General features: G+C 42.8%; 2 protein-coding genes across 12 annotated transcripts in view; one reads left to right on the top strand and one right to left on the bottom strand.

Moving 5' to 3' along the window:
* Positions 1–27,002, bottom strand: part of ZNF12 (zinc finger protein 12) — a 1,264,586-nt gene extending 1,237,584 nt beyond the window's left edge. For 4 of the 11 annotated variants that reach the window (XR_014022764.1, XR_014022765.1, XR_014022766.1 and 1 more), the window contains exons 1-2: positions 7,594–7,835; positions 6,576–6,640 (exon numbers count right to left, since the gene is read on the bottom strand). Coding sequence is in view for 4 of the 11 variants with exons in the window: in XM_081300103.1 (XP_081156229.1) it covers positions 6,576–6,590 (15 nt within the window). In the remaining 7 variants the exon portion in view is untranslated. Of the gene's footprint in view, positions 1–6,575; positions 6,641–7,593; positions 7,836–23,400; positions 23,560–23,726; positions 23,815–25,932 lie in introns of those variants that run through there. The other 7 variants (XR_014022769.1, XR_014022770.1, XM_081300103.1 and 4 more) reach the window with 6 other exon arrangements.
* On the top strand, positions 18,187–23,407 carry LOC308652358 (speedy protein E4A-like). Its single transcript, XM_081300108.1, has 5 exons — positions 18,187–18,398; positions 19,236–19,294; positions 19,906–19,991; positions 21,780–21,948; positions 22,109–23,407. Exons 1-5 carry the CDS (start codon positions 18,329–18,331, stop codon positions 22,166–22,168), a joined length of 444 nt encoding a protein of 147 aa, XP_081156234.1. The 5' UTR covers positions 18,187–18,328; the 3' UTR covers positions 22,169–23,407.
* Positions 27,003–27,389: the final 387 nt, after the last annotated feature.

Below are 27,389 nucleotides of genomic sequence, written 5' to 3'. Positions count from 1 at the left end.
GACCAGTTCAGGCCTCTATCCTAAACTCCAGACAGATACATATGTCCCACACCTGAAATACATACTCACCACACCTGAAATTCAATTGCTATTCCTGTTCAAGCCTGTACCTTCTCTAACCTTCTGAACCACTCTGCAGTATTTGCCACAATCACCAAAGCAATAAGCAAGCCAGTATTTGCCACAATCACCAAATACTCTGGCTTATGTTCTAGTTTTCTCTTTCACTATAGGAAAGTCCACAGCCTGCTACAGAAGTATTAGATAGCATGACCTGGTTTCTCTAATTCCCAGCTGGGAACCGAGAATTTCCTTTCTTTCTATTTACACATTCTAGGAGGGGAGAAGCACATTTCTGAGAATGGACAAATAACCTACCAAGAAATTTAAATGTGCATCCTTTAAAAAAAACTGTCCCACTCATAAAAACACACCAGCACTAAAACTGCTTCCTTTAGAATCATCACCTCTACGATAAGATAATATAATATGGTCCCGATCACATACTGAAACATCAGCAGGAAACAGGAACTCCACAGAATATACTTGATGCAGCTTTGTGGACATGATGTGGACCCAGCAATGATGTCTACTGCCTGTCTTACCACTTTTATGTGGCTATTAAGTTTTATACACTTGCCAAGAAAGGATTATGAAACAGGTAAAAACAGTAGTTCCAGTTGATTTCATCTAAATGAAAAAAGAAAGACTCCATCATGTTCAGGGGCCATGTGGGACACTGATAAATTTCTGATGTTTCTGAATGTTTTGGCTTCTCCATGTGAAACCATCCACAAGGACAGGAAGGGTCCTCTGGCAGGAGATACTGTGTTGTCTTTCAGTTCTATTTGCTAGGGTGTCCAGGGATCAGGCTCAGGGGCCTGGAAAGGCTAAAGGTGGTCAGGGCAGAGAAAGCCCAACTGCAGATGGGACACATGGAGACAGAAATGGGCCTGCCCCAGCCAGAATGACCTATGACATGCCTTCCCAGCAGGTGATAGAAAGTAAAGCATGGCTTCCAGAAGCTCTGCCCATACTCCATGCAGGCATCACAAGACTTGACTTGGGGCTACCATGGTGAGGACCCACAGGGCCCAGAGTTTGTACACTGCATCGCTTTGCCTCACTAAGTGGACCTAGCAATGATAACTTATTTTTTAGAAAAATAAGACTGGTTTCATTTACTCTGGTGATGGGTCCATGTTTAATTATCCACCTGATATTTACCAATACAGTCATGTGGATTGGATAACAATAGGCATATCACCAGCACAATGCCTTCAAATCACTCTTAAGGAGAAGAGGGGGAAATGTGGAGAAGTCATCAATTCAGGAAAATTCAGGTAAGAAAAGAGTCTTATAAATACACAATACATGTAATAAGACCATACATACCTATGACTATAACAAAGTGAACTCATAGAATCTCTTTTCTAAGCCAGAACAGTTCTTGTGGCAAAAATGTCCTAGGGACATGCACTTTATCAAAAACACACTTAAAATAAACATACTAAACTGGATGTGGTGGTAATGCCTGTAATGCTAGCAACTAGGGAGACTGCAGCAAGAGGATCTCAAGTCCGAGGCCAGCCTTAGCAACTTAGTAAGACTCCATCTCAAAATAAAAACTAAAAAGGACTGGGATATAGCTCAATGGTAAAGCACCACTAGGGTCAATCCCCAGTAAATAAACAAACACACCATTCCATTTACACGTCTCCTCTATAGATCTTATTTGAGTCTTTCCCACTAAGGGAGTCTTAAAGTGAGTTTAAGAAGGAATATTTCATTATTTTCAGAAGCCCAATATTTAGGAGAGTACTTACATTTATGAATGAATAAATGAGTGATTATTTAATTAATAAGGAATACTAACTGAGGGAAGGAAGGCTATTCTGGGGTCAAAAAAGTCAAATGGACCAGTCACCTTCACCTAAGTCCTTGTATATTAAAAGTCATCACCAAATGCAAGAGACTGAGGGAACAGGGCATGAAGAAACAGTCAAATGTTAATGCACCTTATTTTAACTCTCAATTTGCTTTTTAAAAAAATTGCTTATAACTTTGCCTTATGAGGGAAATAAACAGTATATGATGAAAAAATTACAGTTTGTTGTTTTTAATGCCCACAACATGCTGCTGGAAAACAGCATTCTCATGAATGTTCCAAACTGAGTTTTTTATTTGATGATGGCTTTCAATCATTTGCCTGAGTTCACTGTTATCCACGAAAGGAAAAATTTTATCCACAAAAGAAAAAATTTCACTGTTCCTACTCTGGCATAAAACAAGAAGTTTTATAATGAATAACTTTGATAAAATGGGTTTTAATAAACCTAGATAAACTATTGTTAGAAACAATCAGAACTGTAACATTTAAGGGCTTTAGGTCAGTTTTATAGGACAAGGGTACAATGTAATGTCTGCTTAGCCAGGTAGGCATGCCTGTTGTCCAGCCACTTGGGAGGCTGAGCAGGAGGCTCCCTTGAGTCCAGGAACTCTTCATCAGCCTAGGAAAGACCATGAGACCCCATCTCAAAGAAAAAATGCTTACTAGATATATTATTCCAGAGATAGTTTTGTAATAATAAAACTCAGGACCGGATTATGTTTCACCAAAGCCAAAGCACTAGGCCTGAGGGTGAGGATAATTTTGTGAACTTCTCAATGAACAACTTCCTCAGAGTTGGGTTTCGGTGCAGGCAGTGCTGTCCTCCACTGCTGCAGGGAAGGAGCCTTCTCCTTACCTCTCTGAGACTCCTTCTGGGAGTGGCTGGGGAAAATAAGAGTTCAAGGTGAAGCACTGGAACTCCACTAAGTAAACAATGAGAGAAAATGCATATTCCTCAAGACTGTAAAATGAAAAAGACCAAGAGAACTTCAACAAATGGCCTGTTAGCTTGGTTGCCTCTAAAGGTCAGTGATCTCATGTGCATCACTGGGAACCAGATGGGGAGAGAACAGCTAAACCTTCCCAAGGCCAAAGGACGGCAAACTGGGGTCTGCCCAACCAACAAGCGTGCTCTTGTACATCATGCCAAACATTCTCAGTTTTACAGATTCAAGAGTGAGTCGGTCAGTATGCCATCTACACCCCATCCAAGGAACATATCGCATGCAGCACTGAAAGGGAGGGAAGGTCAAGATTCCCAGAAATGAGAACCACAGAACAAACCCCTCCCAATCCCACCACTGATGTCACCTGTTTAAGATCCTGCACTGGAACACTGAAGGAGAGGATTCTCTGGATCTGGAAAGCCCATCCATGCAAGCTTTCTCATTCTGAGAAATGTTAAAAAAGGTGAAATACTCCATTTCTCAAAATGAAAATATTTAAGAATATATGGTAATGCTGGAAAATGAAATATAAAGACGATCAACTTGGAAGAAAATGTTTACCAACATGACCAAACTGGAAAAATTTAAAAATGCCCAAGAGTACTCAGTAAACAAGAAAAAAGCAAAATAAAGTAATCTTGTAATAGAAAGATCTGCATGGGTGTTATGAGTAGGCATTTTACATAAATGGGCAAGTCTGAAAAGGCTCCTGTACAGTTCCATGATTTGACATTCCAGAAGGGACAACAACATAGAAACAGTAAAAAGATTAGTGGTTAACAGGAGTTGACAGTAGGACTAAGCGAGAGACAATATGGGGCACAGGATTTTAGGACACTGTAACTGCTCTGCATGAACCTGACAGTGGACAGTGGATACCACAATATACATTTTGTCAAAATCTGAACTAGAAGCCTCTGGGATAATTGGGACTACAGACCCGCACCACAGCACTGCACCTGGCTCATTTTACGAAATAATAAAGTATTGATACTAAATCATCAGCTATAACAAATGTATAACCCCACTCATGATTCAGAAAAACATCAGCAGACTGACATACCTGGGTCTGGGGTCATGGAAACACCGTCACATTCCCCATCTGGCACCTTAGTTAGAAATCCGAGCCCCCTTGTGAGGTGCCCCCAGAACCCCCTCATGGCATCCTTTACACATCTCAGCCTATTTGTTACATCCTTTTATCAGACGACTCACTTTCCCAATTAAAAGGTTTCAAATTCTATGAAGGATGAAACCCAAACCTGGTACAGCACTGTTAGGTCTTTCGTCAGTCTCAGTATTTACCTTCATTCTTGGCTCTGGAAGTGAAATTTGTTACTGGTCCTCCGGAAGCCTTGCTCAGGGCACCCATGTAGTCTCCTAAACCCCTTGACTGACCTCTATGACTCCTCAAAGCCCGATCACACTACCACCATGGAAATTCCTCCTCATCCCCTGAGACTTTCCCCTCAGTGAATAACAGAAATGGCACCTTGACAACACAATAAACATGACTTCTGCTTTGCCATCACTTCAGTTTCCCAGGCATTGAACACAGACCCCTTTTACTGCTACCAGTTACTCTATGGATTGTTCCTCAAAGGAGCGCCTGGGGTCCTCAAGGCTAAGAAGTGCCTCTTATACCCCCATCCCCAAAGCTGAAGTCAAGAGGCAAAATACTAGATGAGGAAAAGGGCCAGAAAAGCAGGCCCGGGTAAGCAGGAAGCTGCCTTTGGAAATCCTTCAGGAAACAGAGGAGAGAAAGTGTCTGTGGGGGCAGGACTGGTCTCCACAGCATCCAGCTGAGAAGCATCAGGCAATGACAGGAGCACCCAAAGACCATACTACATCCACACTGTAAGAAATGAAATGACTTTTCCGGCAAAGGAAGGAAGATACCAGGAAGTCAGATGGCTGACCCTGTGTGCTCCCTCAGTCTGGGACTGCTCTCCCCCTAAACCTGAAGCCTCACCCTCTTAGCTCATGAGCTAATTCCTAGAAGACAGAAGCACACAGGAATGTCACATCCTACCCCACCACTGAACAACACCCAGAACACCTGCAGCGCAAGCCTGCAATGTGTCCCCTCTCACTGACTCAAGGACCCCCCACTATCCAGCCGTGTACCCCTCTCCTACATGCATCAAAGATTCTCCTTTTTTAGTGGATCATATACTTTTTTATTCCTCCCATCAAAACAAAACAAAACAAAAATCCTATTTTGACCTCAACTCCTACTCTAGTTACTGGCCAATTTCTCTTTTCCCCCCAAAATTTTGGGTCCAAATTCCCCACTTAAAAAAAAAAAACCAAACTCAGGAATATACCAAATCAAATTCTACCACTCTCTCTTAAATCAAATCAGATCCAGCTAAACAAATTCTCAAGGAGTCAGAGGATCTCCCCAGAATTGAATCCTACGGCCAGTTCAGTCTTTAGGCTTAACTAACTATGAGTAGAATTTGACATAGTTGCTTTTCCACCCACAAACCTTTCAATTCCCTGGTTTCTGAAACTTCATGCTCCCAGTTTTCACTCTTGCCCCACCGAGTCCCTCCTTCGGTAGCAGACTTTGCATATGGGAGAGTCCTGGGCTCACCCCCTTGTCCACCTCCCAACACAGCTTTCTATGCTGACTCCCAGTCCAGTCTGTCTCCTGACTCCCAGTCCAGTCTGTCTCCTGAAGTCCCAACACATGTCCTGCACTCTTGCTATTGCCACTTTACCTCATGCTAACAGAATCAATTAAAAATGGCTAAAACCTAATTTTCTCAAACCTGATTTTCCCACCATCTCCCCATTTCCAGTTTAACAGAAACCTGTTTTCCTAGTCACTCAGGGAGCCTCTGAAGAGCTTTCCACATGCACACAGCCTGATCAAATTAAGCAAAAGAAAAATATGTGAAGAAGGCAGGAGAACTCCTCAGATTAAAAATAGAGGGCAACAAAATAAATGGAATAAAAAATGACAGGGGAGACTGCAGAGTGTCTAAGACAATGAAGGGCAATTAGCCCAGGGTATGCATGTTAGAAATACCCAGTATACATTAGGTCACGGGCAATCTTCACCAGAACAGGATGAGGGAAGTGTCAGGCACAGAATGGAGACCTTGGAGGCAGGATAAAATGGGAATGGAAAATGAGGACACCTCTGCCAGGGATTTCTACTGCATTGACTGCTGTGCAACCCAGTCCAACCTGCAGAAAGAACTGCTTAGACTCACTTAAGGGTGAAGCCATTCCTCCAGCTGATCCAGGCTTTATCCCTGCATTGAGCAAAATGTCCATATGGCAAAGTTTTAGTCACCAGAAAGATCGTGTGTGCTGAGTTCTTCCTGGGCACTATGCTGTCTGCTCACATGACAGAAAAGTAAGGTATCAGTGGCAGCAGCTTACAGGTTGTTATTTGGGAAGGTTATTCACAATTATCAAAGTAATCTTTAAAATCCACGAGAAAGGAAACATCTCACTTATGGTCAATGTAAGTCAAGGAATGTACGATATTTATAATTTTTTTTTGCCAAAAATAGGAGACATACATGTACTCTGACTTTAAGAACTCTTTAGGGATCATGCTATCTGCACATATGAATACAGCAAAACTGCTGAGTGCTGATTGCTACCATTTTGATTATATCTTGACTCTTTCTATTTTCATGTTTTGAAGTTGCAACTCTTATTTGCCTCAGAAGGAGTAAACAAAAGGACAGAATAAACACATGAACAGAAAAACTCACCAAGGATTTACTCATGTTCTGCTGCTCTTGGAAAAATATGGAGAATTGTGAAAGCAGAGGCCGATCTGGGAAAGAAAAATGCAAGCAGCGTCATTATAAGTTATCTGACCTGTCACAGCAGGAATCTCCTGCATAAAAACCTATCCAGAAAGTTCTGAGGACACTCTATGGAAGACTGTCTCATTAGGCCTTTTCATAAGGGATTGGAAAATTGGAAAATACTCAGAACGGTGCCTACCTATATGTTCGCAACCCACACATAATTAGTGGTGAATAAGTGTGAATTAACATCAAATTTAATTGAAATAATGTGTTATCCTTAAATGTAAGCTTAAAAAAAAGAAATTCTGCTATAGAAAACTCATTTACTTTCTTACTTTTCAAACTACTTAGGATCAGAAAATTCATGAAATTCTCTGACTAAAGAAATACAGTCACCATGGTTGGGACTTTAATCATACAAATGTGAGTGGCCTGCTCAAAAAGATGTACTGTAACTTAAGTGTAATACAGTGTAAGGAGCCAGGCCTAGAAGTGCCTAAAAACACCCGGGTAACCTTTGTCAAATCATCCACCATGTCCTCCTCTATCAAACGAGGCAGTAAAAGGCTTTCCTGGATTCACACTGCATGACTCTACAAAGGCAGAACTAAGAAGCAAACTGTAAGGAACAGCGTTGCTGATGGACCTTTAGAGACATCCGGAGCACTACGAGGAGGAGGAGGAAAGGGAGTCGGGGTGGAGAAAGGAGTGCAGCCAGAAATCCCAGATGAGGCCGGTGTCCACTCCTCCTCAGGTACACTGTCCTCAAAGACCCACCCACCGAGCGCCTTGTCCCTCCTAGAGCTGCACAGCATCGACCCCGGGCGCGGGCGGTTCCCGTGGGTCTCTGCAGCTCCGGGATCCCCGCCCTCGCCCTCGCCAGGCCTTTTGGCTCCTAAGGAGTCGGGGCTGCACCTAACGCACAACCTCGGGCAGCGCCTCCCTCCGGGACCCAGATCCGCCCCTCAAGACTCACCGTGCCGCGGAGCGCCGGCCCGGGTCGCGCAGCCCCTCTGCCGCCACTGCTGCTGCTTGACCCTCGGGCCCTCCGCCGCGAGCTCGGTCCTCGAGGTAGCGGTCGAGCCAGGGGGGACTCCGGGACACACAGCCTGCGCCCTTCGGCGATCACCCCGCAGACTCCGCGGTCCTAGTCACCAGAGGCCCTAGACAGAAAACCAGGGCGGTCACCTGGACGGACAGGAAGCCAGGGCGATGCCGCGGCGAGGCGCATGCGTGAACACGCACGCAGGGAGAAGTGCACATGCGCAGGACGCCGCCGGAAGCCCGCGGATCCCTGCTCGGACTCTATTTCCCAAAAGTCTGCGCGCCGCCGGACTTAGGGAACGATGCAAAGGTCTCTGCCTCGTCCTGCAGTTAAGAGGTGCTGTGCTATGAGCCCTGGCCGCCGCGAATCCCGCGCTCGGTTTCGCATTTGTCTCCGGTCCCTTTCGGCTTCTAGCAGCCGGTTGTGTGGTTGGTCCCGGTAGCCCAGGTTCTCTCTTCCTCAGAGCCTTCGGTTGGGACCCAAGTTCTGACAAACCGAAGAAGGTGTGTCCTGCAGAAGTTTCTCAAAGGCTAGGCTACAGCAGATGTCCAGCGATGCTGTCCAAGGAAGGGAAAGAAGACAGAAACCGTAGCTTTTCCAGATCGCACAAGTAATGTGCCCAAACTGCAAAAAGACAGCGCACACCAACTGAAAGGAACCTCCTGTGACTGTGCCTGTCCGAGAAGATCACGTTTAGAGTTAGGTACAAATGTCCATCCTCGAAAAGGAGACCATAAGCACAATGGGTTCTCACTATTTTTGGCTGAAATAATGCAACAGTTCTCTGGCCTAATTGGTTCTTAAAAGCTGGTGGGGGAAATAGTAAAAACAAAATCTGCCAACCCAGGAATTCCTCTGCACAAATGCAGAAAGTGAAGACAACCGTTTTAACCCCGAGGAAGCACTGAGCCAGACTGTGATGCGCATCCTAGGCGAACCACTAAGGAGACTGCAGGAGGACACCTCGCCTTTCTAATACCAAGCAGGGACCCTCCAGCCCGCGCACCCGGGCTCAGGATAAACTGCAGCTGGTCCTGGGTGAAAGCACTTGATGCACCGTGGGCTCGCCATTGTCACAGGACTCATCCTGAGTTCATCTGGTAATTGAGGTGGTCGTCCGAGCTCTTGCCTTTATCCCAACGAAAAGCAAAACTTCTCACATCTCTATGACAAGCAGGTAGATACAGCTCAGAGAAGGGTGCCTGCACCAAACTCCCAAGGTGACAGGGACATAGGGACGCTGTCTTCCTCAAGGTTTACATCTTAGAGAGTTGACTCAGGCCTAGGAATGCATTCCTGGCTGGAATGCTGGCAAGCAGCTTATACCACTTTTTAAAAGATTTAGATGTGAATCAAAGGGAGACAGGAAATATTTCTAGGACCAGTTCTCTAAAGGAGAACCTCTACAAAAGGGAGAAGAGAGACAATCTGTACCTTTTGTCAACAAGCACAATGTAATCTTTTATTTATTAAGTTCTTTATTTACAGTGCTGAGGATGGAACCCAGCTCAGCCAGCACTCTACCACTGAGCCACGCCTCCAGTCCCATCTTAAAAAAAAAAACAAACCATAATATGTTAATAACAATGTCCAAGAATATGGTAAAATTAAAGGTGTTAATAAAAATAATAACATACTCAGGATAACCAACACAATATATTTTAATATAAAGATGCACTTTCCCAAGAATATCTAAATAATAAATCCATTTATGTCATAATTACAAACTACTCCAGAAGGGGTTTTAAAAGAAAATTACAACATAAAGTAATATTACATGCTCTTTAGATGGGGCAAAAAAATCAAATCCCACATACCCCACTAGGTTTTTATTAGAGAATGTCTTTATGGTGTTGGATAAGTCAGGAACTATTCTGTGATTTGCTTTCCTTTTTTACCTTAGAAACTTACAAGTTGTAGGTTATTAAGTAGGTGATGATTGGTGTCACATTCTCCATACTCAGAGTTGCCACTAGCCATCTTGATAAGTGGGTTAAACCTTTGAACCCACTCCAGTGCCTCCTTGAGCCAAGAGAGCACACCTGCACTCAGCTCGCCAATGCAGGTGTGTCAGATGCTATAGAAACATAAGTCCTTGTTCAGGAGCTGGAATAGAGATCCACATAGGATGAGCCAGCAGGGAACCAAGATGGGGCAACAGGTCAGGGTGAGGAATGGGAAAGAAAACCAGGCTCTGAAATGAGGATTTCCAGATGTGTGCTCTCATCTGGGAGAGAGTAGAGAGGGGCCACCTTAGAAGGAAGATGTAGAGCAGGTGAAGAGGGAAACCCCAGAAACGGGCACACACTTCAGCTCCAGTTGTCACGTATTGCTGTGTGACTCACACAACTTTCTGAGTGCAGTTTCCTTGCCTAACAAAAAGAAATAATTTCTGATAATGAATCAGATTCCATATTTCCCCCAGCATTCCCTCCAGTCAAGGTTTAGCATTGTTGTTGTAAAAGGAGAGAGATTTACAAGGACCAACTCCATGATCACAGAGCAAGCAAAGAAGGTGAATTTGTAGCTGAGAGACAATAAATACATACGATATCTATCTTTATTTCTATATCTGTACATCAGTGCATACCAGCATCTTGAGGCTGACAATATTCTGTCATGTAGATAACACTCATTTTGTTTCTGCATTCATCTGCTGATGGACATTTGTTTAATTTCCTCTCTTTAGCTATGGTGAATCGTGCTGCTGTGAACATCTGTGTACAGATCTTTGTTTTAAGTACCTGCTTTCAATTCTTTGGGGTATATACACAGGAGTGGAATTTCTGGATCACATGGTGGTTCTTGTTGAATATCCACCAAACTGTTCCATTCGAATTTCCACCAGCAATGTTAAGGGAGTTTCAGTTTCTCCGCATCATTTCCAAAATGTGTTATTTTCCTTGAGTAATGTTAACATAGCCATCCTCAGTGAAATGATTTCTTATGGTGGTTTTGGTTTGGATCCCTGTTTGTATCCACTCTGGGATACAAATCAATCATTATTATTTTTTATATTAACTATTATTAAGTTTTCATACTTTCTAACATAATCCATTTCCCAAACAAGTTGGTAAAGTTTCTTTTACTCACAGTCGTGAACTTTATCTTATGACATAACATACATCTCTTTGTTTGTTGCGCTTGTTCTATTAATTCACTGCCACTTATGTTTATGTTTGTTCATAATTCTTAGTTTTATATGTCACCCAAATAATATGTCAGCATAAGTCTCTGATAATTTCTCCTTTTTCACTGTTAGTTATTATATTTCAGATAATATTTCATATTTGTTGCCAAATTCCCTCCAAACAATTCCACTGATAAGATCTTAATGCTGCGTTCTGTATCTGTTGAACAATGATGGTCTTTGTTCACCTGATTTCACAGAGATTTGTGAAATGGATCCAAGTTTCTGAGCTTCTGCTATCAAACCCCCCAAACCTGGATTCAAAACCTGACTAGATTTGCTTTGTGGAGAAAAAAGATGAGATGTAGTTAGGTTTAAGTAAAGATCAAACAATTGAAAATGAGACTGATTATAATCTATTACTTCTGAATTTTGTTTTATTTCTCTTTACTCATCTGCTTCTCTTAACCACAACACTCTCAACACTTTCCAAAGAGAAACAACAAACAGAAGTCCAACACTCCATCTATATTCTTGGTAAAGGAGGAATCAAGAAAAACGACATTTGATTTTTTAGGCTGAAAAACATTTCCACACACGGAAAAACTCATGCTGAATGAGACAGACACCATACACGCACAATCGCAGACTTGCGGCTCCAGAAGCTCACCTTGCTAAGAGCCAGTGGAACTTTACTATTGATGACACTTGTGTCATACAATACTGTTTTCCCTGTAATCCCCTTTTAGAGCAGATGTCTTCTAGCCAATCTCCATAGATAACTTGGGCTGATTGACAGATATCACCTGAAAAAATATAGCAGTTCTCAATTTGAAAAACTTTGAGTTTCTGTAATGATTTAAAATCAGAATGGACAAAGTGCAATGGTTTCTATCTGGAGTGTTCCTCAATGGCCCATGTATTGAAGGATTGTATATGGAAGACCCAAGGTGGCTATAGTTAGGCTCCGTCACTGAGACTTTCAGCCAGTTGTTTTAGTATGTAGTCAAGGTCATGAGTATCTTTTATGACCCTGATTCAGCATATGGACTCAAGGTCATAAATATCTGCTGTATGCATTCACCTATGTAACCTGTTGGCACTGCGCCTTCTTTGGCCTGCATATAAAAACGGTCTATGGAAAGACTTGGGGCAAGGATGCTTCCATCTTTGGATAAAACATGTCTACTGTCCCAACTGCACCTCACATCTTCTTCCACCGCCAGGATCCTGAATCTACATCCTAGGTCTGAACCCCTGCAGGACCTAGCTCCCCAACCTGAGGTGCTATTGGGATGTAGTAGATATGTTAGGAGGTGAGGCCTTGCTTTTGGAGATAATTATGTCTATGGATGCCTTTGAAGGGATATTTGGACCCTGGCCCCTTCCTGTTTCTTTGCTTCCTGGTTGCCAAGAGGTAAACAGACTTCCTATGTCACCTGCAATAATATATATACTGGACACCCATAGGCCCAAAGAAACAGGATCAAGTGACATAGACTGAAACCTCTTAGCCCATGAATCAAACAACCAACCAAACAAAAAAAAACCTTTCCTTCTTTTAAAATAATTGTCTAAGGTATTTTGTCATGTAGCAAAAACAGACTAACCACACTAGGTTATGAAAATAATGTTAAGTATGAATGATGTATTCATGTGTGAGTATGTTAATTTGAGTGTGCTTGTGAGTTTAGGAGCAGGTCGTATATATATGGGAATGTGTTCATGTTTGTATGTAAGTGATTTTGTGTATGCATGTGAGCATGTTCATGTGTTTGAATAAATGTGTGGCTTCTAACAACAAATGTGTAGTCCTTGGGCACACCATATGTCAACAGTGGATGTTCAGGCAGTCAATCTTTGGATGCTTGAGGGACACAGCCTGATGAAATGGCCATCATCTCAAACCTTGGTGTGCCAGAGAGAACAGGGCTTTTTCCACCTGTCATACCCGAAATGGATTACTCTCCCCTGAAAGCTAAGCTCATCATTTGCATTCCCAACTCTCTGGCAGGAATTAGTCACTGAGTTTCACCCAAGTACAAGGGATCCATGAAGTGAAGCTCTACCCTAAAATTAGAAAGGAAGTGAATTAAAAATTTTGGCAATACCCCCACCACAAATAGAAAATCCCCAGTAGGAACATAGTCTCTAGGTGGTCTTCTTATGCCTTAAATGTTATAACCCACTGGCTCCTCACAGAAGTCCTTAAGGTAGACATTGTTGTCGTCCCTATTTTAAAGATGGAAAAAATCAAGGTCTGAAAAAAAATCAAAGCTTCTGACCATGGACATGCAAAATTCTGAACAGTGAGTCTTTTAAAAACTTGATATTCGCCAAGTCACATTTGGCAGCTCAATGTAATTTAATCCCTCCTTTCTCTGCTCTAGCTTTGACACAATCAAATAGGGTGAGAATCACTCTCATGAAGTAAATAGCAATTTTCATTCAGAATCTGAATTAAACATCCAACATTTATAATGGAGTCTTACTTAAAATTGAGTTCTTCTCTGGGGCTCGGGATATAGCCTGGGTTCAATCCCCAGCAACACACACACACACACACACACACACACACACACACACACATACACACACACACATACACACTTGAGTTCTTCTCTTCTTGGTCAAATGTCTGTGAATTCTTTCTCTATACAGGTTCCCTGAAAAAATAATTTTTTAATTACTTAGTCATCTTTCTGTTCATGGAACAAAATACCTGAAATAATCAATTTAAAAAGAGGATAAGTTGACTCATTGCTTTTGGGGCTGTGAGGAGCACAGCATGGTGGGCATTGTGTAGAAGAGCAAAGAAAAGAAAGAGTTGGGATCCAGCAATCCCATGCTAGGGCTCAGCTCAGCCCAGTGACTTATTTCCTTCCACTAGGCTCTACCTTATAGAGGTCCCCCACTTCATACAAGTACCATGCTGGGGAACAAGGCTTTAACACGTTAATCTTCAGATGATCTTCCAGATACAAACTTAATCAATAAAGGTCTCCAGGTCCTTCCATGTATAAATATTCTCATTCAAGATTAGCTGAAAAATTTAATTCTCCATCCTCCCTTCCTGCCTCCATGCTGGGATCTGATGGGTTACTTATGCTAAAGAGTGGAGGGTAGAGACAGTTCAGGGGAGGTGAGCCTCAGGACCTTATGAAAACTGCCAGCAGGACAAGTTCAGTCCCAAGGAGAAAACAGACCAGAGGCTGGTGTAATCTGGTATGGAATGGCCAATAAATATAATGTTTGCTGGTTATAAAAGTTCCTGTGACTATCTCCACGTATCCCCTTCTGATTATTAAGATTATTCTATTAATAATCAATGGTCCAAAGTGTATAAAAATCCTCATCAAGTTTATGCTTTATACAACTTGACATTTGCTCTCAATTTGTCCATATCCACAGCTGGAAACTATATATTATTATAGCAGCACACAAAGTCATAGAGCATGCTCAGGTTAAGAATCTGGGCATTTTCGTCCATATGCTATCCCATGCCTTTATAGAGTGTTATCGTGTCAGTCATTGAATTCCCCATGACTTTCCTATGCTTTAAAACAGTGGCAAAACCTTGTATTAAATAGCCATCCCTTTGCAGGTAACCACATCGATCATTAGGCTGTGCAGTCTGCCATTGTGTGTCATGCCATCTAAATCCTACTACCTCAATAGTAAGTACTAGCTCATCCAAATGAATGGGCATATAACCCATCTTGATATCTTCGTGCCTGCAGCTCTTCTACAGCATTCAACTCATCCTGCACAAATGCGAGCTTGTCCAGTTCTGCAGTCTAGAAGGGATTGGGGGTGCTGGGAACCTCTTGGCCAGCCTTTGCTGCTGCTCAGCATGACCTGGGTCTAAGTCCTAACTAAGGAATGAAGTTGACAATGCTGACACAGAGACTGTAAGTCCAACTTCCAGGAAACATTTCTCTGGGTGCTTCTTGGCATCATGTAGAGAATGGAAGCCACACTTATTTACATCTAGGAAACCACATGGGGAAGAGAACTGGAACTGGAATCAGCCAAGGCCTCAGTTCTTACCTCCAACTGTGCACCCACTTCACAAAGCTCAAGCATGGGAGCCTCTGAACCATACTTCTCTGATTCTCTGCACTGTGACCTCCAGGTGCCATGTCTCCCTAGATACCCAACTCTACCCATTGTTCTTTCTGCTCGGGGACAATGCTGGCTCCCCCAAAGCCCCTCCTGATCTGTGAATTGGAAACTTTTTATCTAACGAATGAGATGGAATTACCTCTCAGGGATCTAAATTCCTAAAGATTGCTATTCCATATATTTTCCCTCTTTGAAAATTTGTTTTAGCTGGGATCCTGCGAATCCATGTTGAGCAGAAGAAGCAAAAATCTGCCTTTCATTCTCTTTTTTCCCAAGGATTTCACTAGTTTTATGACAGAAGGGATAGTTCTCCTCAAAGTCCAGAGACCTTAAGTCACCAAAGGTTAAGGGAAGGTGAGAGAAATTTTCCTATTCACACGGACTCCAGGGCCAAGCAAGGGGGCTGTCACCCAATAAGAAGACTGCAGGCTGGTTCAGAGGGTCCAATCAGGGTAGGATCCAAGGCCTGTCATAGTCTTGCCCTGAAGGGCCCTGTTCATACCTCACCTACCCACAAAAATGTTTCCTGGTCATTTCCTTCTGTATTGATTTTGATTTCTTTAGAGGAGTTCTGTGGCCTTCTCAAACCAGAGATTTGAAATCTGAAATTATAACAATGAAAATGTTAAGTTGGGTGGTGTCTCAGTCCATTCAATAAGAATATTTAAGGCTAGGTGCCAGCAGCATCTGTAGTGTAGTGTTCCTCCCTGTGACCTTATCCTCTTATCTCTCCAGTGCAATGAGCAATGATAGTCATTGTTGTATCAGACTGCATCCACAGGAGGAAAACAGAAGTGGAGAGGCAATGGTCCATATCAGACATTATCTGGGCAGTTTACTTAATTTTTGGCCAAAGTACCCACATTTATTAAGAATGGGAACTGCCTAATTGTAAGCATGTCTACACCAGGTGGCCAGCAGAGACAGGAATATCAAACTACAACTGGAATTCTGGTAAAAATAATCAGGATCTTCATGGTCCAGAAAAGAAATTTTAGTGGTAACAGAATATTGATTCAATAGTCATTCATCACTTAACGAGGAGGATAAAGAGTGAAAATGTGCCATGAGTCAATATATCACGTGGGAAGTCACAGAATGTACTTACAGAGGCTATGATGTCTCCTAAGTCGCTAGGCAATATCTTACATTGTGGGACCATCGTTATATATGTGGTCCATCATTGATCAAAACATTGTCACATGGCACATGACTGTACTTGAAAACTTTCTAGTAAAAAAGGAGTGTGTGAACTTCTAATTTTCTATGGGAGGACCCAATCAGCTCTGAGGGTTGAAGGCATCATGAATGGAAATTGTATAAACAGAGCAGCCAGTCAATTTGTCTCCTACAGTAGAAGGACCTGCTTCCTGACGCACAGTATTTTTCCCATCAGGGAGAAATTCAGTGGGCAGCACAGGCCTGTGAGGGAGCTGCCAGGGAACTTGCATGTCATGTGGAAGATCTCTGGGACCTCATCCAACGCCAAACATCCATGACAGCCAAACAAGGTGGACGCTCACTCCCAGCTCGTTCCATGAACTAACTTGACTTTACTCCTGTTTGGCCTGGGTTCATTAGCATCATGCAAGACATTAAAATACAAAATGAAACTTCCAGCACAGCATGAATAACAGATGTGCTTCTTGTCAATATGGTCCAACACTGGCAAAAGAAAGACTTAGAATCCAAATGTGGAAACAACCCAATGTCCACTGAGGGATAAATAGATATACAAAAGATGTAGTCTAACATGCATGGGGCTGTTATTCAACCTTAAGAAAGAATTCTGACCCACCCTCCAGCAATGTGGGGTCTTAGAATAGTGCACAAAGTTAAATAATCAGGGGAAAATTACACAGGGGCAAATACTGTATGAGTCCACAGTATGCAAGACAGATGCGGTACAGAGAGTTGTCAAATTTATAGAGACAGAAAGTTGAATGGTGGTTAGCAGGAGCTGTGGGAGCAGAAGTGGGGAGTTACACAAATTGGTTCCATCACATGATATCCCACAGTGATGTCACAGCCATCTCAGTTGAGTATTCTATCATGTTTGCACAACTATGAAATCAACTAACAGCACATTTCTCAGAACATACCCCAATCATTGAGCAACACATGGCTATACTTAATGCCACTGAACTCTACACTTTAAAGTGGTTAAAATAGTACATTTTGTATATAATTAACTCACTGTTTTGGTCAGAAGCATAAAGCATAATTCGACTATCCAGCAGGAGAGCAGAAGACTGAGTAGGAGGTTCAGAAAGAGTTCCCCAGTCCCATTGGGTGCTGTGTCACATCCCATGCACTCCCCCTGGCTTTTCAGAAAAAAATATTGTCTTTCATGGGAGATTTTTCCATTAGTCTCTTTATACATGTGATGTGTTCTTTAGGGAAAATAAGTGGTAGTGAATTTCTAGGTCAAGAGCAATACAGGTATACCAAAATTAGCTAGGTAGACTATAGAGAATAATTAGAATTGAGAAGCAGACTACAGGTGATCCACAGACACCATGACACTGTAGACACTATTTGAAGAGAGGGTGAGCAGGTATAGAGTATTCTATGATTTTAGATCCTCAACAGGTCTCCAGGTGTCAAGGATGCCTAAGGGTACAGGATGTGTTCCCAGCACAGATTACTGAACACAGTGAAGGCCAATAAACATTCAGCAGAAGAACTTTGCCTAGCCTAGTCTTTTCATATCCAGCCCACTCTTCAGTGTACCTGTGATCTTTTGTACCTATTTAGCTCCCTCTTGGGAGGTCTTATCATTTCTTCTCTCCCCAAATTTCCTTGATATTCTTCTTCCTTTCTTGCCAGACTGAGCTCTGAAAAGGAACTCTCAGAGGGGAGGAAAATCCAACCTGGCTTAGGAGATGAGATTCAAGCAGAGGAAGCTGGTGAAGGGAACACAGGAAGGATCACTCCCCTTCATGGGAGAAAGTGTCCATAATGAGCAAGAGTTTTTGAGGAACTGGAAGATGGGATGATGGCAAGGAGAATCAGGGGCAGATAGTCATCAGCAAAGGAGAAAGCAACAGTTGAAGAGGTTAGGGTTTTTGAAGGGAGGTGGTTTGGACGTACATGATAAAAGGCTGAATTCCCCAAACAGAAGCTTGACTTGGCTTTCTTTGCTCAGCCCCGACAGTAGAACCCAGCCGCCTGCCTCAGTCCTCCAGCCAGAAGAGGAAGACAGAATGGTCATCAGATTCTGGGGAAGAGCTGGAGGAGGATCTGCCTGGCTTTTTGGACTCAAACCCCAGGGTAGAACCTGGCCTTCAGAGTGGGTTCTCTGGCCAAAAGAGGAAGAGGGAGTGCTCATCTGATTCAGAGGAGGAACTGGAGGATCTGGATCCTGAGCCTAAGCACCCCTGGGATGTGGAGACCCTGTGTGGGCTCGAGATGACGTTAAAGAGACAGCGTGTATACCTGGTGCAACCAGAGCACCATGAAGTCTTTGCCAGGCTGCTAGGTAGGGAGATACCCCAATTAGCACACTCCGGTCCAGTTCTTAACACAAGAAGAAAACTTCCACTCACTGTACTTTTTTTTTTGAACTAAATATTGAACTCAGGGGCATGTAACCACTAAGTCACATCCCCAGCCCTTTTTGTTTTTTTTATTTTGAGAGAGAGAGTCTCTGCTTTGGGCCTCGCTGCATTGCTGAGGCTGGCTTCGAACTTGTGGTCCTCCTGCCTCAGCCTCCTGAGTTGCTAAGATGACACATAGTCACTGCACTATTCCAATGGAAAAGATGCCCTGCTAGCCCTGAACTCCCCATGCCTGGAGGACTCAGAACCCATCTTCCCTCAGAGATCCTTAGATGACAGAAGATATTCTATCTTTGAAAAAGGTCCCTGCTTGGGATCACAGAGCTTGGTTCCAATTGTCCCCCTGAAAGTGAACTTTCGTAGACATTCTGGCTTTAAATATCATCATCCCTGAGAGGTGGGAAATGAAGCCAAGTTCCCACTCTGATGTGACTATCAAATGAGAAAATGCCCTACGTAAGTCTCTAATTAGGAGGTGGTGCAGTCAGAGGTAATCCTGGGCCCTCAAGGTTTAAGTTCTTAATCATACTGATACCTGGCTGTTACCTAAACCCTCACTAAGTTACTTCTCTGTGGAGTCTCAGGTCTAAGCCACAGTCCCTTGCAGGTGAATGTTCCTGTCCTCTTCTCATCCACCTTAAACATGGGCCCCAACCCTAAATATATATTATCCAAGGGAGGCCTGATTCCCTCCCCTCTATCTCACTCCCACTAAGCCCATTCTGGTTTCCAGACTAACACATGAGCTCTGTTCACAGAGGATCCTGTTGTCAAAAGATTCCTGGCCTGGGACAAGAAGCTGAGGGTGTCTGACAAGGTGAGGTTGTTCTCCACTGGGCAGTGTTCCTGCTCCAGCACAGCCTGGATGGGGAGGGCTTTCTAACCCCTTGGTCCTCTGTGCTTCCACATAGCTTCAACACGATGCTCCCAGGTCCTGGCTCCTTTGTGACTTGTTAACATCTCCCTTCAAAGCCTAGAAGCTTCTTGAAGAGAGGACAGGTGGACCTTGCCTCCGCTTGGGTGCTTTGTGTTCTGAGCCTGAGGCCAGAGTCTTGCATGGCTGCCCTCTCTTTGCTTGCAACCTGAGGTTCCTGGATCATCTCCTCTTAGCTCTCTCTGGGACCCTCTTTTCTCTAGCTTACCAAAGACCCCCCTGACACAGCTGACCTAAATGTTCTACCTCAGAAGGGCCCCCTCAGAGATGGCCATCCAGTGCATATCTAGGCCACCCCTCCTCCTGACTTCTCTGACTTGCCATCGACTGACTTTGTCTCCCCCTACCATTCCCTGGGTAAGCTGGTCACCCTACAAGGCATCATTCTCTGAATAGTGGCACTGTCTTCCCCAGCCTCCCATTCCTCTGTCCCCCACATTCCTTCCATTACAGGGTGTGATCTCTACATATGTTTTTTCCTCTCTCTCCATCAGTACCTCCTGTCTATGGTCATAGCTTATTTTAGCCGGGCTGGCCTCTTCTCCTGGCAGTACCAACGAATCCACTTCTTTCTGGCCCTGTGAGTATTTGGCCTCATCCGGTCAGTCAGGATTCATTATCAGGGATGGTGGGAGGAAAGCAGAAGGGCACTAATCTGACCTGAGCCTTTTAACCTCTGTTGTTTTTGCTCTGGGTATAAAAAAAAAACCATAGCATTATAATATAGTTTTCTTACAATTCTCCAACTAAGAACAAACACTCAAACCACCTTAAGGCAGGTTAAAAAGAGTAAATGAAATCAAGGGAAACATAAAGTTCACCTGGGAAGAGAGGTGGAAAGAACAGTACATCCTGTCCCTAGTCTGGAGGGGCGGTGATCTGACTACTCTCTCTTTCTTTCTACATCTACACCAACATTTATCTTCTGCCTCTGGATTTCCAGGAAAGATGCCAAATTTAGGTCTTGTCTGCACAGCACTGGTCCACTGTAAAATTCTCCCTGTGGATATCCCTCAGCTCATAGTTTTCTAGGTATTCCCTGAAAATCTTTCCAAACCTGGGTGCAACCCCATCTTAGCCCTCCTCAGCAACTGTGTTGCTCGTGGCTTTCTAGAACAAAACTGGAGTCCTCGTGTGGCATTTAGCCTTCTCTATAATCTCTCCATCATTAAATCCTTTTACCATTAAATTCCTTCTGACTTTCTTTCACTGTTCCTTCCAAATTCCCTCTTCTCTCTCATCCCCTTGTGTTTCCTGTCTCCACACATTTGTACCTAAAGAAAATGAACTATCCTTAGAATCAACTAAAACACTGAAACCTCCATGGGTATGGTGTTGCTCACTCACACTCCTAGCTTCTTAGAAAGCACGGGTGAGAGGAAACTGGAGCCCAGGACAACAGCCTGACAATAGAGAGAGATCCTGTCTGAAAAACAAAAGAAGACATCAGGCTGTGCTGTGCTCCCTGATCAGTGAGCTACTGCACCCTGGAAGTGATTAAGGCCATAATATTTTATTTCAGTTTACACTTTCTTATCTCCCCTGTTCTTTGCCCTAATGCCATTGGACGGAACACCTTAGGAAGGCAGGGTCCTATCAAAATATTCATACATTGTTAAGGCACTCAGCTCAATTATCTTGATCTTGATCTTGCAAGAATTTATTTTATAGCATTGAGTCTATGAGGTGGTCATTATGGCATTTACTATAGATAAAGATTTCATTCATTCATCTGTTCAATAGAACATTATGAAGTGTATTCTCTGTGGCCGGGAAGAGGGACCTTGGGAAGAGAGAGATAATAATGTCTTGTTGAATTAATACACCATATGAACCAGACTCTCTTCTAGCCAAATGGTAGGAAAGGGATGACTAGATAAATTATCCAGGGTCAGGAACAAGCCTGGATACTACCTGGGTATGGTGTGCTCACTCACACTCCTAGCTTCTTAGACAGTCAGTATTCATTATCCGGGATGGTGGGAGGAAAGCAGAGGGGCACCCCCCCTGTGGTGGGGGACACAGATGTGAACACATGGAAGAAACTGAAGGGAGGGGGATGAGGATAGAGATGTGCAAACTGATGTCAACTGCACTGGGTGTGGGTGGCAGGAAGGAGCCTTAGGTGATCCAGCATCAGGTGATCCAGCATCAGGTTTATCTTCAGCCTCAGGGTGTGAGAGAGGCCCCCTTCAGAAGGCTTCTATCAGGGGCCTCTGGACCAAGGGATGATCATCCGTAACACTGGATAGGGATGGTGTGGTCTTGTCTAAAGATGGTCAGCCTGGCCTCCTTTGGGGGAATCTGACCTCAGGAGGAGGTCCTTCCTGGTTGTATCCCTGAGGAGCAACCTGATTTTTTTCCCCAGCTACCTGGCCAATGATATGGAGGAGGACAACCAGGCTCCTAAACAAGACATCTTTCGTTTCCTCTATGGGAAGAGCCACGCCCAGCGTCCCTTGTTCCACAAGCTGCGCTACCAATTCATCCGTTCCATGGGCTGGAACACTCGGGTTTCCAGGGAGGAGTGTGAGGAGGTGGGTGGTGCTGTGTGTGCTTGTGGGGGGAGAGGGATGGGCTGATAGGGGAGAAGAGAGGTGGGGTTTGCAGGTGGGATCTGCAGAGAAAACTCTACAGGCTGCACAGGGAAGGAGTGGGCAACCATCAGTTTTTGGGGGGGGTTCTTTTTCTTTCCAGATTCAAACTTACAATCCGGAACTCTGGGTGTGGGGCCGAGATCGTACCCTCAATCCCTAGAAGACATAGGTCCATGGAGGCCTGAAGTCATTGGCCTGAGGGGAGGTATGAAATTCTGTTTCCATGGCCCATTTATTGTCTATTTAGGAGATCCAAGGAACCCAACTACTGACCTACTCATGTCACCTCTCACCCACAGCCACCCTCTGTACACCATGCAACAGCACAAACATGCACACACAATCTGAATCTCCTGGTCAGCTTCACAGCCTCAAAACCACAACCACACAGATCATCTACTACAGATGTACTACTGGGTGCTATAATGCTGCTCAGCCAGACCTCAGAAAAAAACAGTTGTTACAGAGGCACACATGTGCCTTAACCCAAACTAGTTTCCTTAACCCAAACCAGTTGGGCTCAAATGCCAGCTTTTATGAAATGTCTCTGTCTAAAGTGAATAATATCCCATGAAATAGCCACGAGTTTCTCTCTCCCCCTGTAAATTAATTGCCCTTTGTGTGTGTGTGTGCTGGGGATCATTGTTCACAACTAAATAATGAAGACTAAACATCAAATGAAACTTTATATGTACAGCAATTCGGGGTACTACAACTGAGTATGTTGTGCATGCAAGGCAAGCACTCTACCATCTGAGCTATCTATATTCCCAGCCCTAAATTAATTGCCTTTCTACCCTCTCCTTTTAATTCATTTTGGACCATTCATCCTTTAAGGATACCTAGTATGAAGATTTTTTTTTTAGTTGTAGTTAGACACAATACCTTTATTTTATTCATTTATTTTTATGTGGTGCTGAGGATCAAACCCAGGGTCTACTGAGCCACAACCCCAGCCCCCAAGTATGAAGATTAATTTAGAACAATGTGAATGTGCCCCGATAAGATATTCTATGCGACTATTCACATATTCAACAATGAAGATAATTCTCATTAACTCTATTTTCATCACAGTTTGCTTTCAAACAAATGGCTTACAGACAGAACTAACTCCTGAATGTCTTTTGTCCACTGAGTCACTGCTTGGGGATGAAACTCTCCTCTCCCACAAAGATATCATTTCCCCTCAAGTTCATGGTCAAGGAAGTTTGTCAGAACCACATCAGGTTAAGAAATATCAGGGCATCTTCTTACAAGCAATACATCAGAGTTACAAATTTGGGTAGAGCATAAAGCAAAGATTTGGTTTAAAACATGTGCAAGCAGTCAAGTTAGGAGCAGACATTATCTGGAATTGTTAGGGATTAGATAGGGATTTCAGTCAACTGGTACCCTGGTCCTCGATGTTGATACGTTATTGATTTTCAGTTCAGATGTGAAGTCATTGGCAAGGACCAGGATCTGACTTATGGCCAAGGTTCCATTCACAGGTGTGCTCTAATCCACCAGCAGAATCAACTCAAGTCTTTGCAATGAAGCAGAACTCTGGGCCTGACCATATGAAACATATGAAACACCTTTTAGAGTTGGGGTCAGTAAAGTATGAGAACCAAAATTAAAAAGATGGTTCAGAGCTGGTGTCAAGAATGGAGGATCAGAGATAAAGGTTTGTAAGTTGGTCTAAGCTCTAGTTAGGACTGGCTCAGTGTGTAACTCACCTTCATGTCTACAGAACTGGGTCCACGAAGTCTAACAACTTCTTCTTCCTTCCAGATCACTGGGGGAGACACATTTTCAGCAGGATGTCTATGGGGACACAGAGAGTCATGAGAAAGGAAGAGAAGAACCTCTGTATAGATAGTCCAGAAGAACCAAGACTCTTCTAGAACAGCTGCATATTTGCTAGAATTGTAATCCTGGGAGCTGGGGGTAGGGGAGATACTCCCCCTGGGAATGATGAGAAACTGGTTTCTTCTGGTTCCATGGTTTCCTGAGTCACTCCCTACATTTTAGAGTATTGAATACAAATCATCCTTGAGGTAAAATGTCAGAGTCCTACTTTTTATATATAGTTACTGTAGTAACTATATATAAAAATAAATGGTCTAGGACCATTTGAAGATGGCATGCAGGGGTTCTGGTGGGGAGGGAATTACTTTTAAACAAGAAATTGGAACCATAGTATTGTTATACTTTTGCTACATATTTCGCATTTTATTGGTTTATTTTGAATATATTGGCTACTGGATTATTACTCTATTGATTTTAAATAATTTTAAGATAGTTATTGCTTTGAAAACATATTGTTCCTAATCAGTTATATGATGGGTATTTTATCTGTTATATGTACCCAAGTATTTTTACTTTTTAATAGAGATTTTCTCTTGTTATCTTTTTCATTTCTATATCTATTATATTTTAGTTCAGTTGTAGTACCCAGAATTGTTGTACATATAAAGTTTCATTTGATGTTTAGTCTTCATTATTTGATTGTGAACAATGAACTGGCCTTTTTCAACATGCCTTGACACATTTGTCCTTCATTTTAAAGAGGGTGTGTATTTTAGGAGAACAAGTGTGCTTCATGATTTTGAAGAGCACAGCACAGCACGTTCTTGGGAAACTGAGCAAAGATAAACACCTTCTCACCTTTGTGACACATGTGACCATGTCAGTCTGTACTGCTTCTTTGCTGTCAAATGACACTGTTGATTAACAGGGTTCTTGTTAATTGACCAAATTTCTTAATTCTGAAAATGAATCCTCAGTTGCTACTCATACAGGAAAACAATAGATAGAAACTAGAAGCAGAAACAGGGAGGACTTTGAGGGAGACAACCCATTTCAGAGAGATGACCCTCAGGGCTTTCAGAAACACATTACCAACTGGAATTCAGGCAAGAAGCTTATTTCACTTTTTAGGGACAAAGAAATATTTGATCACTGGTTTTCTCAAGGAAATGCTGTAAAAAAAATGGAGAGAAGAAAAGGTCTCTACCTATTGGCAACATGCTATATTTAATCTTTTATTCATTATTTAGTAATTAATTTCCTGATTTTTAGTGCTCTAAATGAAACCCAGCTAGACCAGCAGTCCACCAGTGAGCACACACCCCCAGCCCAATCATTTTTTTAATTCAGTGAAATTAACAATATCTGGGCTGGGGCTGTAGCTCACATGTGTGAGGCACTGGGTTCGATCCTCAGCACCACATAAAAATAAGTAAAATAAAATAAAGGTATTGTGTCCATCTATATCTAAAAAATATATAAATAAGAAATTAACAATATCCAAGAAAACGGTCAAGTAACTGTACTAACCAACAAGAACGCACACAGGATATTGCCACACTGTATTTTAATATAAAAATACATTCTCATGAAAAACCTAGAGAAGACAAGAATTTATATGATAATCGATTCTGCTCCAAAGGGGTTTTAGAAGAAAATTAAAATGTGAAATAATATTAGCAAGCACACTGAAAGGGACATGCTCTTAAGATAGGACAAAAAATACCCCCCCCCACCTCAAGACCAGCAAGTTTTTTGTCTGTATGGTGTTGGGAAAACCAGGGAGGCTTTTTTCTGTGATTTACTTTCCTTGTTTGACATTAGAGACTCACAGTTGTAGGTTGTTGGTAGGTTATGACTGGTGTCAACCTCTCTAGGCTCAGTAGCTGGATGGGTGGGTCAAACCTCTGACCCCACTCCAGTGCCTGCTTGAGCCAAGAGAGCTCACCTGCCCTCTGCACACCAATGCAGGTGTGTCAGATGCCATGTAAACAAAAATCCTTGCCAGGAGCTGGAAAAAGGACCTGGATGGGATAAGCCAGTTGGGAACCAAGATGGAGTGAGAGATCAGGGTGAGGAACCAGAAAAGAAAACCAAGCTCTGGAATGATGGTTTCCAGATGTGTGCTCTCACCTAAGAGGAAGTGGGGAGGGGCCACATGGAAGGGAGCTGCTTAGCAAATGAATTTGGGGACCCCAGCAGCAGACCCAAGCTTCAGCTCCAGCCATGACTTATTGCTGTGTGTGTGACTCGGGCAACATTCTGAGCCCAGTTCCTTTGTCTAAAAAGAGGGGAACTAAGTTTGAAATCAAAACTCCATATCTCTCCCAGTATCCCTTCAACCCAAGATTTAACAGAGCTAGGATTGACAAAGCAGAGAAACTTATAAGCACCAACTCTCACAGAGCAAGCAAAGAGGGTGAATTGGCAAGTGAGAGGCAATAAAAACATAAGGAATGTATATGTATGCATCAGCACATCCAGCACTTCATTTCTTCTTTAGACCAAAAATATTCCTTCATGTGAATAAAACATATTTTGTTTACACATTCACCCACTGAGGGACATTGGTGTGGTCTCCCCTCTTTGGCTGTGGTGAATCATGCGGCTGTGACCATGTGTGTACAGATCCTTGTTGGAGTACTCTGAGGTATGTATGCAGGAGTGGAATTGCTGGATCACAGGGAGAGTTGTGTCCAGGAGCCAGGAAACTGTTTCCCACCATTTTACATTCTCACCACAGTGTTAAGGGAGTTCCGGTTTCTCCACATCCTTGTCAGCATTTGATATCATCTCTTTTGTTTTAGCCATCTCGTATGTGTGATGTGGCTTCTCATGGTGCTTTTAGTTTGTATCCTGCATTGATTTTGTCCCCTCCTCACAAAGAAGTTGTCCACTCTGAGATACTGAATCTATCCCCTATTGTTTTTACACTAACTTTTAACTTTAAATTTTTTTCTAACATAAAATCTATTTTTCCAAGCAAGTTGGTAAATGATCTCTTTCAATTCACACAGGCTTGAACTCTATCTTGTGACATAAACATGCACAGTTCTGTTGGTGAGAGATTAATGGACTAGCACCTTTATGGTTCTTCATAACTTTTTAAAATTTATTTCTATCACCTAATATCTGTCAGCATCCATCTTTGATATGACTCCATATTTAAAGATAAATACTCTTAATATTTATATTTCAGATAATCTTTCATACTTTGCCAAATTCTCTTCAAAGGAAACCACTAATAAGGTCATAATGCTGTATCATAAGTCTGTATCTCTTGATCAAAACTAGTATTTATCCAAATGATTTCGCATGAATTTGTGAAATGTATCCAAGTTTCTGTTATCCAGACTCTTAAACCTGAATTCAAAACTTGATTGGACTTGTCTCATGCGGGAAAAAGACAACATTTATTTAGGTTTAAGTAAAGATCAAACAATGGGGAATTGGATGGGTTATAATCTATTACCTCTGCAGAATTTATTTTCCTGTAGTCATCTGCTTTTCCTAACCATAGCTCTCTCACCACTTTCCAAAGAGGAACAGAAGATATAATTCCACCACTCCATCTTTATGCTTTTAAAAGC

The sequence above is a fragment of the Spermophilus citellus genome, assembly GCF_964194105.1.
Source record: "Spermophilus citellus genome assembly, chromosome: 6".
Classification (NCBI taxonomy): Eukaryota; Metazoa; Chordata; class Mammalia; order Rodentia; family Sciuridae; genus Spermophilus; species Spermophilus citellus.
Note: the sequence above shows the minus strand (reverse complement) of the source record. Positions and strands in the feature narration are given on the sequence as shown.

Excerpts from the sequence above, each read along its gene's own strand:
- LOC308652358 (XM_081300108.1), top strand. The coding sequence starts at position 18,329 with ATGACGTTAAAGAGACAGCGTGTATACCTGGTGCAACCAGAGCACCAT. Across the intron at positions 18,399-19,235 it reads AGTCTTTGCCAGGCTGCTAG|AGGATCCTGTTGTCAAAAGA; the intron begins GTAGGGAGATAC and ends CTCTGTTCACAG. Across the intron at positions 21,949-22,108 it reads CCAGGGAGGAGTGTGAGGAG|ATTCAAACTTACAATCCGGA; the intron begins GTGGGTGGTGCT and ends TTTTCTTTCCAG.